The sequence below is a fragment of the Manihot esculenta genome, chromosome 11 (genome assembly GCF_001659605.2).
Source record: "Manihot esculenta cultivar AM560-2 chromosome 11, M.esculenta_v8, whole genome shotgun sequence".
Taxonomy (NCBI): domain Eukaryota; kingdom Viridiplantae; phylum Streptophyta; class Magnoliopsida; order Malpighiales; family Euphorbiaceae; genus Manihot; species Manihot esculenta.
The window spans coordinates 13,791,243-13,806,573 of NC_035171.2; the positions used below are offsets into that span (position 1 = coordinate 13,791,243).

The 15,331-nt window shown below is 34.3% G+C and overlaps 1 protein-coding gene across 2 annotated transcripts; it reads left to right on the top strand.

Annotated features, from left to right (window-relative positions):
* Positions 1–142: 142 nt before the first annotated feature.
* LOC110617734 (protein BTR1) lies at positions 143–14,977 on the top strand. Of its 2 annotated transcripts, XM_021760715.2 has the most exons (9): positions 155–196; positions 277–386; positions 2,015–2,253; positions 2,336–2,442; positions 6,777–6,970; positions 13,566–13,627; positions 14,305–14,400; positions 14,476–14,537; positions 14,639–14,977. In XM_021760715.2, the coding sequence occupies exons 2-9, from the start codon at positions 302–304 to the stop codon at positions 14,733–14,735; spliced, it is 942 nt and encodes a 313-aa protein (XP_021616407.1). In that variant the 5' UTR covers positions 155–196; positions 277–301; the 3' UTR covers positions 14,736–14,977. The 2 variants fall into 2 exon arrangements, with proteins under 2 accessions (XP_043817775.1, XP_021616407.1); XM_043961840.1 differs by having other exon boundaries at positions 143–386.
* Positions 14,978–15,331: the final 354 nt, after the last annotated feature.

The following is a 15,331-nucleotide window of genomic DNA, read 5'->3' on the forward strand; positions in this document are numbered from 1 at the left end:
TGGCAAAGGCGGTTTTCTCCGCGTCTAATGCCTAAAACAAAACGACTATACGTGTAGGAGACCTAATTAGCCATTGCAATTTGCAGGGGCACCCAACTGGAAAAAAATTAAAAAAATAAATAAAAATAAATAAAATTACTTGAACCAACACACAGGACCTTCCCTTTCTCTCTCTTTTTCTCTCTCTCCCGCTGTTGTGAGTATACAATTTGCTTGATTTTCTATCTCTATTACATTTTCTTACTATTGACCGTCGCGTCGCTCTCTCTGGATAAGGAGGAGGTGAAGACGATAACCTCAAATGGAATCCACGGAGTCGTCTTACGTGTCGTCACCGGAGGCGCCGCGTAAGAGATCTCCTCCACCGCCGAAATCGCTTACTTCTGGTATCTGATCTGATCTGCTTTCTGTCTCTACGATTTCAAGCAATGAGTGAAGCCAGTAGTTCCTTTCATTTTTCAAATAAATAAAAGTTTATTTACATTCTGTGTTTATTAGAGCTAATTTTGACTGAAAGGAAGTGTGATGAATTTATGTGCTAATTTTGCTACTCTGTTTCGTTTATGGTTGTTTTGACATTGACTTAGACCCTAACCCTAATTTTTCTGTTTGTATGGTAAGAAATGTAGGGGGGGGGGTGAGGAAATGAAAGTGCTAGATTCTGTTCGGTTTCTAATACTTCATTGGATTAGTTTCGCTCTAATGTGGAGAATTGACAGATGTTTATGTTTTATTTCAGCATATGTGCTAATTTTCTGTTTGTCAATGGGTAACACCTTTTTTTTTTTGAAAAAAAAAATAGTTTCTATTAATTTTGAATTATATCCCCATGTAAGTGAAGGAAGCTTAAAATTTTTTAAAAATTGCCTAATCAATCAAATTCTTGTTTCCAAGTCTATCAATGTTGTGGTTTGTAATAAATGTAGTGTTTTAATTTCAATTCCGGGTATGAGTTCTTAATTTATGCTCTTTAAGTGCATTAAAATATTCAAAGTCCATCTTAAATAATTTAGTTACCTTACATGCTTTCTTTGACATTTGCATCTCCACATATGTATACTTTGATAAGCTATCTGGTTGGCTTCTCTTGTTTATTATTTGTGTTATTCCAATTTTCAATGCTGAGGAGAATCCTATGTTTTCTGTTCTTGGATGAAATTTCGTTTTATGTAAATTTCTCCACAGTATTGAGTTTGCTAATATATTTTATCTCTTAAATTGAGGCCTGAACCACATTATGCCTTAAGATATGTATTGACTGTGCTGTTCTGCACCCCAAAATTTTCTTGAATTCCATAATTGCATGTATGAGATCAATACTCAGTTGCTGTTTTGTTAACTGTGGACCTTAAGATATGTATTGACTGTACTGTTCTGCACCCCAAAATTTCTTGAGTTCCATAATTGCGTATATGAGATCAATACTCAGTAGCTGTTTTGTTAATTGTGGACTTATTTTTTTAAAAGTAAGGAATTTATCTATTCTTTTTTAAATTTGTTTGTATTTGTTCTTTAGTTTATGATTTATGGAATCGTTATACTCTAATCAAGTGATTTTAATTTAATTTGTATGATAAAGCATGTGAAGTTAGTTTTCTTGATTATCTGATATCCCATTTCTGCTGGTTCAAGAGGTCAAAGACAAGAATTGTGCTTGCAGAAATCCAAATGATATTTTGCAGTTTAAAAAGTGTATACAAACATAATAAAAAATTAATTGCTTTGTCTACCTCTTGATGTATATTTGATGACTGTTATTTTTTCTTTGTTATGCAGCATACCAGCATGTGGATTCCTGAAACATGCATTTTTTCTCTGTATTGCTTTAATGGCCCTATTGGCCCTGCAACTAAGAGATTGCTTTATTTGGTCAGAGCTCGCATATTAATTTTAAAAGTTGATTTTCACGCTAACACATGCTCGTGAGAAATGAATTCATGCTATGGCATATGATTATATACTGGTTTATTTCTATATGCTAATCTGTTTTTGGTTGTACATTTTTTGTTGTCAGATTATGTTGAGAAGCCAACATACATTAGATTTCTTGTTTCAAATGCCGCAGCTGGTTCAGTTATTGGAAAGGGTGGTGCCACCATCAGTGATTTTCAGTCACAATCTGGAGCAAGAATTCAGTTGTCACGCAATTATGAATTTTTCCCAGGAACGTCTGATAGGATAATTATGATATCTGGAGCCTTGGATGATGTGATAAAGGCTGTGGAACTCATTCTTGCTAAATTGCTAAGCGAGGTGATTATTTTGATGCAGGCTTTTCCCATAGATGATATTTGTTTTCTGATGTTGATTCATCACTTTTTTTTTTATTTGTCAGCTTCATGCTGAAGATGGTGTCAATATCGATCCAAGAACAAAAGTGAGAATAATTGTTCCAAATAGCTCTTGCGGCAGCATAATTGGGAAGGGAGGAGCTATCATAAAGTATGAACAGTGCTTTAAAATTTTTTTTTTTCTTATGCTTATAGAATATCCTTAATTGTCATGGCTAAAAATTATAGGATGAAAATATAATTTTATTTTATGCCTTTAGGTTTCTTGTTTCATATTTCATTCCCTTTATAATAATTGCAAGTATGATTAAGGTGTGAACAAGTGTTGGGTTGTTTTATTTTATTTTTGTTATTCATATCCTTTATTTGAGAGTGAAAACATGTTCAATTTTGTTCAAATTTCTCTAGTCAGTAGCTTGTCCAGAATCCTCCTAATTTCATGAGAAACTACTGCAATACTAATTTGTGTTTGAATTTAACTATAGCATTCTATTTAGTGTTTGAATTTTACTTACAAAAACAAAAGTTTGTGCAAATATTATTTCAAGTTTGCATGGCTGTTTCCTAGTAATGAGGTATCCAGAAAACCCTTTTCCCAGGGCAATGCAGGAAACCCTGGATGTACAACCCATTTTCAAGAACATTACTCAGGTGAATCTGTAATAGTAACACCTAAGGCCCTCTGGTTCGCAATGTAGGCAACTTGCAACAATGCCTCTTGCCTGAACATAAAATGGAACAACATTGTTGGCATATGAAACACCACATATGTTGGCAATGCTGGGCATCTGGGTTTATGACAGGATTTTTGACAAGCGGAATGTATTGTGGAGATGCACAGAATTTGAACTGATGCAATGTAGTGGTCTATGGGCTGTTTCTTTTGTTAGGAATGAAACTTTTACTTAATCCACTTCTCATGTCCCAAAGTAAAACTTCTCCTAGTATGGTTGGTCTGTTCTAGTAGGTCTTGAATAGACTTGAAAGAATTTATAATCTAGGTGAACACCAGCTCCTTTTTTTCATCTTGAAAATGTAATATTATTTTGTTTACTGAAGGTATTCTTTGCTTTCTTTTTGAAGTCAGTTGAATACATTACTCATGGGTTCTAGAAAGTTTGGTATGCACTAACATGAATTTGTAGTTCACATTTGGATTTTAATACTAGGAAATTCTTGTACATGCATATTTTGGAGAGAACTAATCAAATTTAGTAAGTATTGGGGATTAAATGATGGGAATTAGGAGTATTGCTTGTAATTGGAGAAAGAAATATCGCTCTAATAGCGTTCATAATTAGTTATTAAGACTACTAGCTATAAGTTGAGACCATAGTATTTCTATGCTAGAGTGATAGTAAGATATAGATGAAGGTTAAGTGGTACAATGAAATGCATACAATTATAATGCGTGTATACCAGAGCTTTCATATGTAGAGTGGAACACTTGTTTGAGTTATAAAGAGATGGTAATTAGTGAACAACATCTGGGCAAGGATGTTTGTCGTTTTAACGATCGCAAAACAATGGCAACACTAAATTTATGAGAGATTAATCTTGGTGCCTTGTGAATGCTAGGTGGTTACCATGAAGATAATGAGTTGAACATGAATCCAACAATTGTTTATGTGGTAGCTTATATATAGCTTTATTTAAGTGAGAACTTAATACATGTATGTCTAAGGGACTAGATAATATGGACATGTCCTTTATGTTTAAATGTGAAAGCTTACCTCGCTGGAAATGCAAGCTAAATAAATTCAAATACTATTACAAAAAAGAAAATTTTCCCAAGAAAGTTAACTCTTAAAATAAGATAGCAACCAACTCGAGAGCATTAGCCGGCGGTAATATAGTGTGGTGATGTTTGCTTGAGTTTTGAAGTTTAACTAACAAAATTTCTTCAGGCGGAGTGAATTGCAACACCTGTCTGTGATAGAAAACAGAATTTGTCGCGGGCTAGAACGTTTGAATAAGTAAAAGAATCTTCTTGGGGGGGGGGGAAGAAAAATGGAATGAAGAGTGATTTCAGAATCCTCTAGAAACTGTAACCAGAATCTTGTCTTGACAAGAGAGTAAAGGATGAGAGAAAGCTTACCATCACCAAAATAGAGAGGGGGAAAAGAGAGGAATTGGCAGCAGCTGAAAGCAATCTCCTCTAGCCAATTCCGACCAGCCTTGTCCAAGAAACTCATCTCAAAGCTTTACCCATTACCTTGATTAAGTTGTTTTTTGGCTTTCATTCTACTGAAATGTGAAGTTGTTCTTGCTTTCATTTCACCAAGGGTCCTTTTTTTTTTCAATATAAATCAAGTATACTACCCATCTCATTTTTTTTTTTGGATTTGAAGTTGGTCTTGCTGATCATTTTACCCAGAGAGAAAGTTATACATACAATCTTTTGCTTTTGCTTTTTCATTCTTTTCCTTTATACTGTAACTGTGTAACTAGCCCTGGATCATGCACCAAGGCATTTACCCCTCCATCCCATAGCCATGTTGTGATCTATTCTGTATATATTTATTTGTGGATGTTTGTCTGCCATCTGCCTTATTCCTTGCTATTTTTTTGAAGTTTGTTCTTTTAGCCTATGGTGTTACATGATTATTATTATTATTTTTTTCTCATTTTCGTAAACACCATTTCATGGTGACATCATTTAGCAAAGAAGGGTAACATTATAATTATTGCCATTCTATTTGTTTGGGTAAATTACACTGACGGTATCAGCTTAGTAGTATGTAACTATAATGTAGCTACGCTTTGATTTGTAATACAAAACTCCCTGATCTTTAATTCAAGTAACACAATACCTCCTATCACCTTCTAAAGCCAGTTTTCAGGTTGCTTGATCCTTACATGGCATTTATTACATATGTATTTTGACAAATAAATTAATTAACTAGTATTTTTATGATTAATTTGTTCTCCCTCTCTCTTTTTCCCTTCTCTCTGTGGCTTACAATGTTTCCAGCCATTCCTATTGCCATCAACTAGAAAACTAAAAGACTTGTGTGATTGTGGTGGAGGAGAAAGGCTGATTGGCAACAAAACCTTTAATCACCATCTGCATATTGAGATGTCTTGTTGAAACCCTCACAAACTACTTCTAATCAACTTCATCTTCCATTAAATTTATAAATTATATATCCTAATTATTGCAAATGCTGCTGTTTAAAGAATGTGGATGATGAATTCAGAGAGCTAGACTTGATAATAGTCTTGACTACTTATTCGATGCTATAATTTTGGTAGCTGTTTTTTATTGTTTGAAACCTTGAGTTCTCTGTAAGCTTATCTGGAATGACTTCTATGTAAGCTTATCTGAAATGGTAGGATTTGTATTGGTAGAGACAATGTTTCATGCCTGTGAAACTAAACATTCATTCCCACTTGAAGGCAGTAAGATTTAATTTGTTAGGAATTCACAGCTTCCTGAATTTCAACCCATTTTCACCACTCGTTATTCATCACTTAAATCCAACCTTCACCCGGTGGTTGTTGTTCTTCTTCGTCATTAACCAAAGTCTTATTTGCAAATCCTTGAAATCTCCACCACCATTTTCATTTTTCTCATGTCAACTCCAGATCATGTGGGCCTCCATTGATTATGAATCAAGACCCAGCCCTAATTGCCACCCTCCTAAACTTACCTTTTTAATAAGAAGCATAAATAGGTAGAAGTGAAATTGATAGAGCACCAAAAATAAATAATAAGCCGGAAAGAAAGGAAGACCCAGCTCCAATGGTGATGAATTGATAGACCCAGCCCAGAATGCTATTCTCGAATTAATAAGATAAGAAGAAAGATGGAAATGGAACAAAAAGAAATATTTATGGGACATGACGATGGCAGACATTGGAACCAAATGCTCTTAGGCTTTGATGGTAACAATAGTAGGGCTTGTTCATTGCCACTTGGTTTCACGAATTCACCGTTGCAGGGGATGGTCCTTGATTGATTGGCAGTGATGATGGATGTAATGTTGTTGACAATAGTTGTTGAGTAGTCTCCCTTTGTTACCGAAGATGGAGATTTCGAATGAATTTGGTGCATGAGAAGATGAGACATGAGATGGCTGAAACACAGTGGGGGAGAGAGAGGGCGAACATGAGAGAGAAATTGATTATAAATCTTATTTTAATTAATTAAACTATTTTTGTGGCAAGTATTAAATTAAGGGTGAAAACTGAAAAATATAATTTTTTTTTAATTAGATAAGTGCCAAGTCAGCATAAGCAACTTGGAAACTAGCTCTAGAAGGTTATAGATCAGGGGTACTGTGCTAAAAGTTAAAATTTAAGTATCTTGATGTTACCCTAGGTTGATGTACCATCAGTATAATTTACCCAATTATTTTTGGTCAAATTTTCATTTCTGGATAATGTTTATTACAGTATCAGCTACAAGTTAGCTGGATTATTTGCTTTATGTGGCAGAGGAAGAAAAGGAAATATGCTAATTTCTGGTTTACTTTTCTACAGGTCATTTATCGAGGAGTCTCAAGCTGGCATTAAGATATCTCCTCAGGATAATAATTTTTATGGGTTGAATGATAGGCTGGTGACATTGACTGGAACTTTGGAAGAGCAGATTCGGGCAATTGATCTCATCTTGTCTAAATTATTTGAAGACCCTCATTACTCTCAGACTATGAATGCCCCATTTTCATATGCAGGTTTATCTTTTATCATTAGCTTATCGTTCATGTTATTGTTTTTATATCAACTGATTTTAGCTTGCCCCATTATATGGACCAAAACTTGGACTGATCTACCTTCATTAGCTCTAACATGTTTGATGATTAGGAAATTCAAGGGGTTTTTTTGAGCAGATCTGAGAAGTTCTTAAATTGGCAGACAAACTGGGATTGATTATATATACTTTTGATGCAGAAAATTAAGAAAATAGATTAGCAAGAGGAACTTGTGCATCTTCAGGAAAGAGAAGTGAGTGGAGCAAATAATGCAATAGTTAAATATTCATTTAGACTTAAACCAAATATTATGTATTTCCTTGAATCAAAAGTCTAGGAAGATAACTAGGTTATAACAGGTATTAAGGAGACTTAAAAGCTTAATTATATGTTATGGATTATGACAAATTGACAACAGTAAAATTCGACATACAGTAAATGGAAAGTGAACAAAAAGTGGCATTTTTACTGGGGAATTTTTAGTGTAGCAAGATCTATCTATCTATCTATCTATCTATCTATATATTGATTGGATTCTCGATCAATGGATCATAAATGCGCATAGCTTTATTGAACTTGCATTGAACTCTTTGCTCTTGAATCTTAATGAACTATTGTGCGTGTTGTCTATGGTGGAAAAAGGGCAAAGTGAAAGTCTTTTTGGCTTCAAAATTCTATTATCCTTTCTCTACGCAACCCAGGACTTTCACTCACCCGAACAAAGTCAAACCTTTCACTGCCTTTTCGTAGCTCACTTCCATCAGAGTGGGGAATCCAGTGAAGAAGAGTCAAAGGACTAAGATCATTCTGTTGCTACTTTCGGTGATAAAGAAAGTTACTGGCTTTCTTCCCCTTCGAACTTCACCATCTAGCATCACAGCCTATTGCGACAACGTGCTAAGCGTTCAAGGAATCACCTTCCTTTTCTCTAGCCTTTTGGCTTTCGCTCCTACTTCGTAAGGAAGTTTAGTTCCTTCTTCCTTTGCTACTTGCTATATCTTTCTGTTCTTTGGTTTACTCCCATGGTTTTAAATAACGGCCGTTACGTGATGTAACGGCCATTATGTAACAGGTTTTGGGGGGCCGTTACCCGTTATTCCGTTATATAACGGCCCCTCCTGATTTGCAGGCGTAATTAAAATTCTTTTATATTCTTTATCTTTTGCTCCCTATTCTCATTTTCATTAGTTTCTGCACTTTTCAGCAGCTTCAAAGACTATATTTTTTAAGTTTTCTCTTCCCTTTCTCTTTCAAATTTCAATCTTCCCTGCATATTTCTCGTATAAACTTAGATACATTATAAATTACTCTATTTCCAAGCTTATTTCTTCTAAAAAGTTAGTTAAATTTTATCTATTTTAGTTTTTAATTGTTGTTTTTTTCCCTTTTTTTTGTAAGTTTTTGTGGATTAAAGTATTAGTTTTGAGTTAAAATTGTACTTTGAACTATTAGTTTACTCGATCTATAAAGATTATGTTGATTTTTCTTATTTTAAACTATATGATGTTTAACTTAAGTTAAATAATCTATATTTTATATATTTATGTTTATTATGCATTTGTATACATTGTTATAAATTAAATCTAATCAATATCATTTTATTTATGAATTTTGCAAATTTTTTTTAAAAATTTGCGTAGCGCCAGGCCGTTACCATTACGTTATGGCCGTTACAGGTCTCTTTCCGTTACCCGCAACTGCGAATGTGGCCGTGACCGCGATTTAAAACCATGTTTACTCCTCCTGCCTACTCGTCAATCTTGTCTTTAAAAATAATAGGAAAACAACCCAACCTCTTTTTTCAGAAAATTTCTTCTTGAAAGACTAGACTGTTTTTTTCCAATGATAGAAGATGATTTGGAATGAAGATGATTTTGATCTGATTGCAGAGTGAAGAGACGATTGGAATTTAATAGCAGCTGATTTGATTGACTCAAAGTCCTCCGCTTCTGGGGATATCATATATAAGTTGATGGGATGTGAAGCTTACAAAAACACTCACATACAATGTACAAGTATTGAGCGGGGAAAAAACCCTGCAGAATCTCTATTGATTGGAATCTGAAATGAAGTTATGCAGATTTTTGGGTTTTATAGTGTCTTTTTGGGGCTCCTAAACCTATTAGGAATATGAAACTATTAGCTAGGAAGCTTAGATAAACTAAAGTACAGACAAGAGTATCTAAACTAAATAGGAAAACCAAGTCCTAGATAAAACATGAAACTGATCTCTTCTCCTATATTTGAAATAGGAAAACAAAAGCAAGTCCTAACTAAAATAGGAAACTATAATAAATTAAATATGCAGTATTGTCCTGACAATTTAGGTATTCTAAGTGAGTTTGGGTTGCTTTGGAACGCATCTAGGGACTGAAAATTGTCTCTTCATGCTGGTGGATAGGAGACCACACGCCTGTGTGGGCAGCTGGTATATGTGCATACACTTCCAACCCTGGTTTGGGCTTAGAGCCACCGTGTCATATTCCCCAACATTACAAGAGCTTGTCCCCTAGTTGGAGTTCTTCCATATCATTCTCCTCCCTAGAATAGACTTGTCCTGAAATCTTTGAAGTGAAAGGGAATGAAAATCTTCATGGGGAAGGCACAACATGTTGCTTTCTTAATCATCAGAAAAGGTGAACAATGCAAAATTGAAGTGAGCATCTCCGCATTGTCCTTTGGATCCACAAAAATACCTAGACAAACAAAAATAGTAGAGTAATTAGAGACAAATTTTCAATTTCAATGTTGGTTCTATGTGTTGTTTTTCCTCATCTCCCATTAAAATCTCTTGTAGTTATTGAAAGCATGCCTTGAGCACACTTTGGGCTCAAGCTCACTAGGCCAACCTAATGACTTAAGCGCTTAGACATGTGCCTTGTCCCAATCGCAATAATTTAGGAAAGTACACCTTTGTCTTCACCTTAAGCAAGTACTTCTATCCACGACAAAAACAATCTTGATTTAAAATTTTATGAATCTGCCAAAATCCAATATTGATGAGTAAGATGTTTTCAGACATTAACAATAGCGAAGTTAGTCGTTTTAAACTCTTTCCTCATAAGCTAGTTTCCAATATTCTCTTATTATCTTTCTCATTTTATCTACTTTTCATATTCCTTTATTTCTAGTTTATTTGAATTATCATTTTTAAATTTCATTGATAGTGTTATGTGAGTTATTTTTGTAATATTATTGTGGCATTCGCCAATAGAGATGTCTTTTTCAATTCATCCTTGGAGTTGAATACCTCATTCTGGGATTGTTTTTGATACAATCCGTAGGAATCAATAGAAAAAGGTAACTCTCTGATGACAAACCATATCCAACTTGGTTATTGATAGAATGAATAGATTTGCCATTTATTGAAATCTCTCTTTATTTTTTTAAGAAGGCATTAACATGCTATTTAAGTAATATATTATATTTCTTAATTATATGTCATATATGTCGAAAAGAAATATTAACTTCTTATTTGGGTCTTATTTATTTCTTGGTTGTCTAGAATTTCTTGTTTATTAAATTTTATTTTTACACCTCACTTCATTTAGGCTTGTGCCCATGCTTTGCGTCTAAGTCCTAGGACCCTTTGCATCTTGATGCTTTTTGAGCCTTTAATAACTATGTAATCTTGTTAGCAAACCCTTGCTAGTATACAAGAAATTCACACATGGAGAAAGAAAAATATTGAAATGCAGGATCAGGTCAAAGCCACTAAACAAGACAATTGAGAAATTCTGTTTTTCTTGCAACATGATTGAGCTGTGGATTTAGTTCAGTCATGTGCTTCCAATTCCTTGTAGGAGGGTGATCCTCCATGTTTAGTTCATACTTTTGAGATTTATGGTTTGTTAAAAGAGGTTATCTCTTCTCTTTGCTATTCTCTTTGCTATTTAAGTGTAGTAAATTAATAAAGGAAGGAGGATAAAAAATTTGTCAAAAAGTTGTTGAGTACTGAACTCAAGTGATTTTTAAGTTATCTCATAATGAGCTTGTACGATCTTTATTATAGGTCAAAAAAGAAATAACCACTTTATTCTTCACCCATTGATCCATTAATTCCTCATCCTCGTCCCATAAATCGATCCTATTTCTGAGAGTCCTAACATATTTCCATAACTTGATGTTATTTGTTCCCCAAGACACATTTCCTCTTGCTCTATCTTCAACCATAGCAAGAGGAAATTTGATGAAAGCTTCTAGTTTTGATCCTTCGACATTCGTTTCCTCAACTTCACATTGAGTTTTGGATTCAAGTTGCTCTTCTTGTTCTTTGTTTTCCTCCTTCGCCATCTCTACTTTGGTTGGGTGTATTTGCATTTGGCTACAAGTTCATGTGTGCTTGAGTTGTAGTTGGAGAAATCCACATCATATCCACACGCACTGCTTTTCCAATAATCGTCTCTCTATTCATGCATACTGAACCTGATGGGTTCAAGGTCATTATCCTTTGAATCTTCTCCATAAACATACTAAGAATGTGCAGAATTGGTCAATGTGCACCTCTTTATCTCTCTCTCAATTCATTGCATGGATGTCCATAGCACCTAGTTCATAGTCATTGTCCTCCTTTGAATCTTCCTCATAGATATTTTTCCTACATGTAGAAAAAGGTCAGTTAATAGGATCACACGAGCTGCCTTTACCCCTCTTGGCCTTCTATCACACTGATTTTGTTTGTAGTGATTTCCAAAGCATCAAGATGAACCACAATTTCTTCAAAGCATCTTTCCATACACCTGAAGTTGAGATCCATTTGCTAGACGTTGCACCCATGGTTGCAAAATTTGGTCCCTATGATTAAGGGCTCTAGCTCTTGGATCGTTGTTGCAAGAATCAATGTAATCATCACATCCATCAGGATTTTCCATCTCAATTGAGGCAAGTTCCTTGTTCTGAACCAACTGAGATGGCATGAAGCTTATAAAAAACCCCCACTGACAATTCACAAGATTGAGAGAGAGAGAGAGAGAGAGAGAGAGAACTGCAGAATTTTGTTTGATTGCAAGCTGAATGAAATTACACAGATCTTTTGGGGTTTGTGTCATAAATTTAGAAAATTTCTCTTTTCTTATCAAATTAAATTGCTGCCTGTTTTCAGAAGTGTCCTCATTAATTAGAATTGATTCTCTTGCTTTTAATTAATTGTTTTGTAAATGTATGATCTTTTATACAAAGTAAAGTTAATTAATCCTCCAAAAAACATAACAATTGATGCCAACTTGTTTCAGGACTATTATTATGAATAGAAAAAAAAAATTGCATCAAGTAAAGTTTTCTTGCACAATGCATTGAAAATCAAAGTTGTCTTTACAATATCAATGCGGTTTAGGATCTGTCTCTCTCCACCAAAACAAAAGGAAAAAGAAATGTATTTAGTTGGTGAGGGGAAAAAGGGAAAATTGTGTATATGAAAATTTAAATGTAAATGGTTAAACAAACTATAACTACGTTCCTATATGGCAGTTTCTATGAACTTTGTAAAGTGTTTATTCAATAAACTTTTAAATGGGTAAATTGCTAAAACCTCCATGCACTTTGATCACTTTTACTTTAAAGTATTGTTTTCGACTTGTAGGGTCAGTTAATAACTCTAGCATTTAGTATTTGATTATAAAAATATAAAATTTTCCTGATAATTATATCAATTTGGTTAGTAAACTGCTTATTTTTGTTTTAGTTGTATCCACTGGTTTGGGGCATATGCACATGTTAATGCCTTGTTGAGATGGAAGGGAGACATGGAAATAACTTATTTATTTAGAGGTAGGCCCCTCCTGAGGCCTCAGAGACATTAAATGGTTGATTTTTTCAAATTCCTCCTCTTGTTAAGTTGCTTCAACCGCCTTTTGAGATCCATATTTACAAACATAATTGTTTACTGGCTCTTAGAGCTCAGGAGTTGAGGGGCTCAATTATTTTAAAGGGCTTATATGTAGCTCAACAAAATATTGCTATGTGCATGTATCTTAGACCCATTGAATACAACTGGAACAGAATTTACCATTGTTGGTTGAGTTACAAGAAAGATTTTAATGTCAACTGAGTTCTACAATTGTGACTCTGGTAAAGTGGCCTTCAAGTCCTAGTACAATTCTGAGAACGTTGTGGCCTCTTATAATGATTGTTCAATTATATCTTGCAGTGCTCTTTCTCTGTAAGTCCTAAAACACTCTATAGTAATCATAGTCAATGTGACTGGCATGTAAATGTGGCACACATGGTATATTTTTGTTATTTTGTACTATTGTGTACCATTTTCCAATTGGACTTGATTGACTGAAAGATACTTGGAGGTTTTGTTTCAAGTTGGATGATCCCTGGTGTGTTTTTATTGTATTGCAGTGAAGTCCTTCAAGAATTTTGAGTTCTATAAATCTAACAATGATTATAAGTGGCCCTTAATCTACATTTTAATTGCACATAAGATGTCTGATGGATGTTTTCTTTGTGCTCTTGATGTTTCATTTATCTGAAATTTAATACCTTGTGGGATGTCTTGAACTTTAATGTTAGATGGTTCTTCTCTGGCTTTGGTTATATTCTCAAGTGTAAATGCTTCTTTCTGTTGAAACAGTAGCATACAATTCAGTGAACTATGGAGCAAATGGAGCTGCTGGAAAGTTTCAGAATAACAAGGTTTATTTTATTCCATAATGATCTAATCTTAATTGTATTTCTTTGCATTATGTACTGCTCTATGTCAGAAATAGGTTTCTTTCTGTTTCCATACTATGAACAAATACACTTGATGCTCTGTGCTTTATGAGTAGTTGTATTTCAGTTCTATCGAGATTCCTTTATATGCTCTGTGGATTGATCACAGAAAATTTGAGCTGCACTGTTGAGAATTGGCTTCCAATGTCCAAAGATCATTAAATTGAAGAATGAAGACATACAACTTTGTACTGTTTGTATATGGTTATACACGAGCGGTGATGCCAGTGATCAGCTGTGTTCTTTTTTAGATGGCTTAGGCTTTATAGTTGATAATGTCCAAAGTTCATTAAATTGAAGAATGAGGACATACAACTTTGTACTCTTTGTATACGGTCATATACGAGTGGTGATGCCTGTGATATGTTGTGTTCTTTTTCAGATCGCTAGGCTTTCTAGTTGATAATTTTCTGTTGATGATCTGCCTCTTCTCATTCCAGAGTGTCTTCGTGCTATCAATTTTATTTATTTATTTATTTATTTTAAAGTTCAGTGATGTTCACAAAAAATTTTGAAATGGTGATTGTAGTATATTTCAGCGATGGTCATATAACACATATGATGCTTACTGTGATTGATGACCTGCTGGTGTTTTCCAGGAGGATCGTACCAACTCGGTGACAATTGGTGTTGCAGATGAGCATATTGGACTGGTTGTTGGTCGCGGTGGCAGAAACATAACGGAAATCAGCCAGGTTTTAAATAACAGATTCCTTAATTATTATGTGATATTGATAATGGTCTGAAGGGGGGCACATTAATTTGTGCAGGTTAGCGGAGCCAGGATAAAAATTTCGGATAGAGGCGATTTCATGTCTGGAACAAATGATAGGTAAAAATAACAAGTTTTGAGTTGATTATTCTGCTGCCAAAAGTTCTCTGGACTTGTCGGATGTTGAGTTATTTGTAAATATTTTCCTTGTTGTTTGGCAGGAAAATCACCATCACTGGATCACAGAGAGCCATACGTGCAGCCGAGGGAATGATCATGCAGAAGGTAGCCTATGCTTCTGAGAGGGGGGCAGATTAGCTTTCAAGAATTCTGAATTATTCTAATCTGAATTTTTTCCGTGGATCTGTCAATTTCAATGCTTGTTAATCTAGAAATCTGTCCATACACTTTTCTCAAAGAGAGTTGGCAATTCCAAAACTTCGCTCAGACGAGCAAAAAGAACTGGAATTTTTTCGGAGAGAACTATAAGTAAAACAGAATAATATATTGAATTTTATTTAATTATACTCAAGTTATCACTCAATTGAGTGTTAAAAACAGTTCCTGTGCGGGGTGGCTAGGAATTAGACTTTCTTCTGAGGGCATGCCTCTCATAATTGGAGAAAAAAAAAAGAAGTTTTACTATTAATATAAACTTGAAAATAAATTTGTTAAAAAATAAAAACAAGAAATTTTCATTGCAGAAGGAAGAAGACTGATTTGGGAAAATTCCTTCATCTTTTGCTTCAAGTACCCATTAATAAGCTGTCTACCCGATCCTTATTGAGTGAGAAGAGTATTATTTTTGGGACTCACACGTCCAAGTTTTTCCAAGTTAGATAAACAATTAATTTAAAAAGAAATTTAAAAAAAAAAAGCCTTTTTAACATTTTGGAAATTTATCACCATGCATA